We start from the raw sequence: 2,771 nt of genomic DNA on the forward strand, positions 1-2,771 counted from the left end.
TCAAGATATCACAGGTTATTTATTTTTAACTAATTAGAAAAATTTAACAAGGCAAACACCTATTCCCTCTAGCAACATCATCTCTTACATCAGTGGAGTACACAACACAACACTGTGAAATATGGCATTCACTCAACACTTTGGCATTGGGACAAGAATCAGAAGCATAGCCAAGTTTATCCAAGAAATTAGGTGCTTCAAGTGGAAATGAGTTTTGACAGATCAAAATGACTGACCACCACTGCAAACATAACCACTGCCCTGCATGTACAGGACCGTGAGTGACTAAACGACAGACTGTTCAACATCTCATAAGGTCCTTTCCAGTCTGACATTGTCACCTGAGGCTCTGAGCCAGTCTATTGAGCTCCTGTGAGAGAGCAGTGACAGTTTCCAGGATCCTCTGCTTGTCTCCCTCCTCCAGCCGGGTCCCACAGCGCTGGGCAAACCTATCCGGGTGCCAAACGGTCTGCTGGCGCCTGAGGAGTTTACGGAACACTGGCATGTCTTTCCTATCTGCACCATGCAGCATCACCTCCACCATCTCCTCTACTGAGCCCTTTGGTGCCGGCCAGGGGATGTCCCGATAACTCAGTTTTTTTGTGGCCGCTGCTGCAGTGTCAGTGTTGAATGTATCTGCACATCGCTCCTCGTAGCGCCGCTTCTTCCCCTGGCGCGTTTCCTCCTCTTTCCGTGCGGCACGTGCCAGGTACTCTTCATGCTCCCTCTGTAGCCTCTCATGCAGCTCTCTGTTAGCCCGATCCTCCTCATCCGCCTCTTTCTTCCTCTTCCCATGAAAACCTGAGGATGCCAGTCTTTGAGCCTCTGCATGCTGTTTAGTGACATACTCCTGTCTAATTCTATCTGCCCAGTCTTGAAAGTCCTCCTCATCGGTATCTTCCGCAAATAAATCATCTGCTGAAGAAAAAAAAAAATGTTTTTTGACAATGTACAATTATTTAAATAAAATTATTCAAGAGTGAAATATTACCATCATATTGTCCAAATGTTTCAAAAAACTCATCCTGGCATTCCCCAAAGAGCTTCTCTTGCCACTCTTTCTCAGCGTCTGTCGCTTTTGAAGACTTTTCCCTAGGTGCAGTCTTTGGGAGAAAAGTAACATCAGAAACAGTTCTCAAGGATGTACACACCATACAATCATGTCCTAGCTCTCTCCTAAAACACATATTACACATGCATATGGCAGAGACATTCATACCTTCTCAAATTTCATCCATTGCAGCAGGTCCCGAGGTGTAATTCCTGCATTATTTGGTGCAACCATGGCATCTGGGCAACTCTTTTGAAGGGGCAAGACGAGGTCATCATAGACTACATAATAATAAAAAATAAGGTTAGAATACATTTTTAAAAAAAAATAAGGTTAGAAGGCATGTTATTATCCTAGCTGCTTCTTTTTGTTGTTAGTAATACCGGCAGACCTTCACCTCTTTTGCCATGTTTCAGAGCCTTGTTAGCAGCAATGTGTAGGGGCGTGTCCCCTTTCTTGTCTTTCTGAAGGATGTTGGCTCCATACTTCAACAAAAGCCGAAGGATGGCGTCATCACGGAGCGAGCAGGCCAGGTGCAGGGGAGTCCTGCGCTTTTTACCCTGGGAGAAGTTGACGTCGAGGTCGGAGTGTTTCCGGAAGTAGGACTTCAGCTTCATCAAACTGCCATCTTCCACGTATCTTATCATCTTTTTCTGTTTACGAGTCGCCATGATCTCCCTCCGTATGGAGACTTACTCTAATTCTAATTTACTTCAACAAAGATTTAACAGCTGTAACAATACATATCTAGCAGCTTCCAAAGCTAGTTAACTAACAACAATCAATAACGTTAGCTAACGTTATAGGTTGTCATAAAAGAGCACAACGGGTGGCGTAATCCTATCACCCGTCTTCGGTGCATACTAAATAGCTTTTGTCAGTTGATTAAGACAATTTCAATGTTTCGCAACCCCCATTAGTTAGCTAGCTTGTCGATTAGCTGATGTAACCTCGACCAAATTTGCGGAAACACGGAGAAATAACAATGTAACACCGACGTCAATATGTTGTCCTGTCGTTAAATTCCCTTGTAATATTTATTCGGAGTCTTCTAGTTCCGGTTGGGTTGTAATTCCGAATTCAATCACTAAGTGGCAGTATACTGCTGTAGTACACATGGCTTTGACTTACAATGCAGTTCATTTAAATCTTAAACCCTTGCATTTATTTCTCGTGTTAAAAGTTTAAACCATTCTTTCACCGAGTAAATAATGATAAAGCTAATATCTGATTTTATCGTAAGTGATCATACTTTTCTAGGTAGACAGAGTATAAGGAGAAGCAGGGGGTAGAGTAGGTGACCCCCTGTGCTGGTTTAGCAATGTGAATCATAGAAACATTGATTTATAATTTGTAGGAACTATACATCTACTCTAAAAATGACATAAAACAATATTACTATGGGATATGTTGCTATGGACGTAAAGTTTGTTGAGAACGTGTGTTTTTTACTTTTAAATTGTAGGTTGCCTTACAAAAAAAGTCCCACAAGAATTTCAGGGCCATTTTCCTGTAGGACAACCTGCAGGATCCCTTCCTCATCCTTCATAGAGAATTTACTGTAGGACAATACACAGTTTCAAAAGAATGGACAGAAAGCACAGGAAACCAGATTGTATGACAATGTTATTATTCAATGCCGCAACAAAGGATGAGTTTTATTGTCCATTTCATAAAAGATGATTCCTTGGAGAATCGCCTGCATGGCTGTCCAGTGCTG

The 2,771-nt window shown here is 42.2% G+C and overlaps 1 protein-coding gene across 3 annotated transcripts; it reads right to left on the bottom strand.

The window, feature by feature from the left end:
• LOC118387646 (NF-kappa-B inhibitor-like protein 1) lies at positions 1-2,101 on the bottom strand. Of its 3 annotated transcripts, none has more exons than XM_035776222.2 (4): positions 1,443-2,101; positions 1,220-1,332; positions 992-1,103; positions 1-918 (listed from the first exon to the last, which is right to left on the bottom strand). In XM_035776222.2, exons 1-4 carry the CDS (start codon positions 1,720-1,722, stop codon positions 338-340), a joined length of 1,086 nt encoding a protein of 361 aa, XP_035632115.1. In that variant the 5' UTR covers positions 1,723-2,101; the 3' UTR covers positions 1-337. The 3 variants fall into 3 exon arrangements, with proteins under 3 accessions (XP_035632115.1, XP_035632116.1, XP_035632117.1); XM_035776223.2 differs by having other exon boundaries at positions 1-915; positions 1,443-2,100; XM_035776224.2 differs by having other exon boundaries at positions 1,449-2,099.
• Between the last annotated feature and the right edge of the window lie 670 nt (positions 2,102-2,771).

This window comes from Oncorhynchus keta, chromosome 9, assembly GCF_023373465.1.
Source record: "Oncorhynchus keta strain PuntledgeMale-10-30-2019 chromosome 9, Oket_V2, whole genome shotgun sequence".
In the NCBI taxonomy this organism is placed as follows: domain Eukaryota; kingdom Metazoa; phylum Chordata; class Actinopteri; order Salmoniformes; family Salmonidae; genus Oncorhynchus; species Oncorhynchus keta.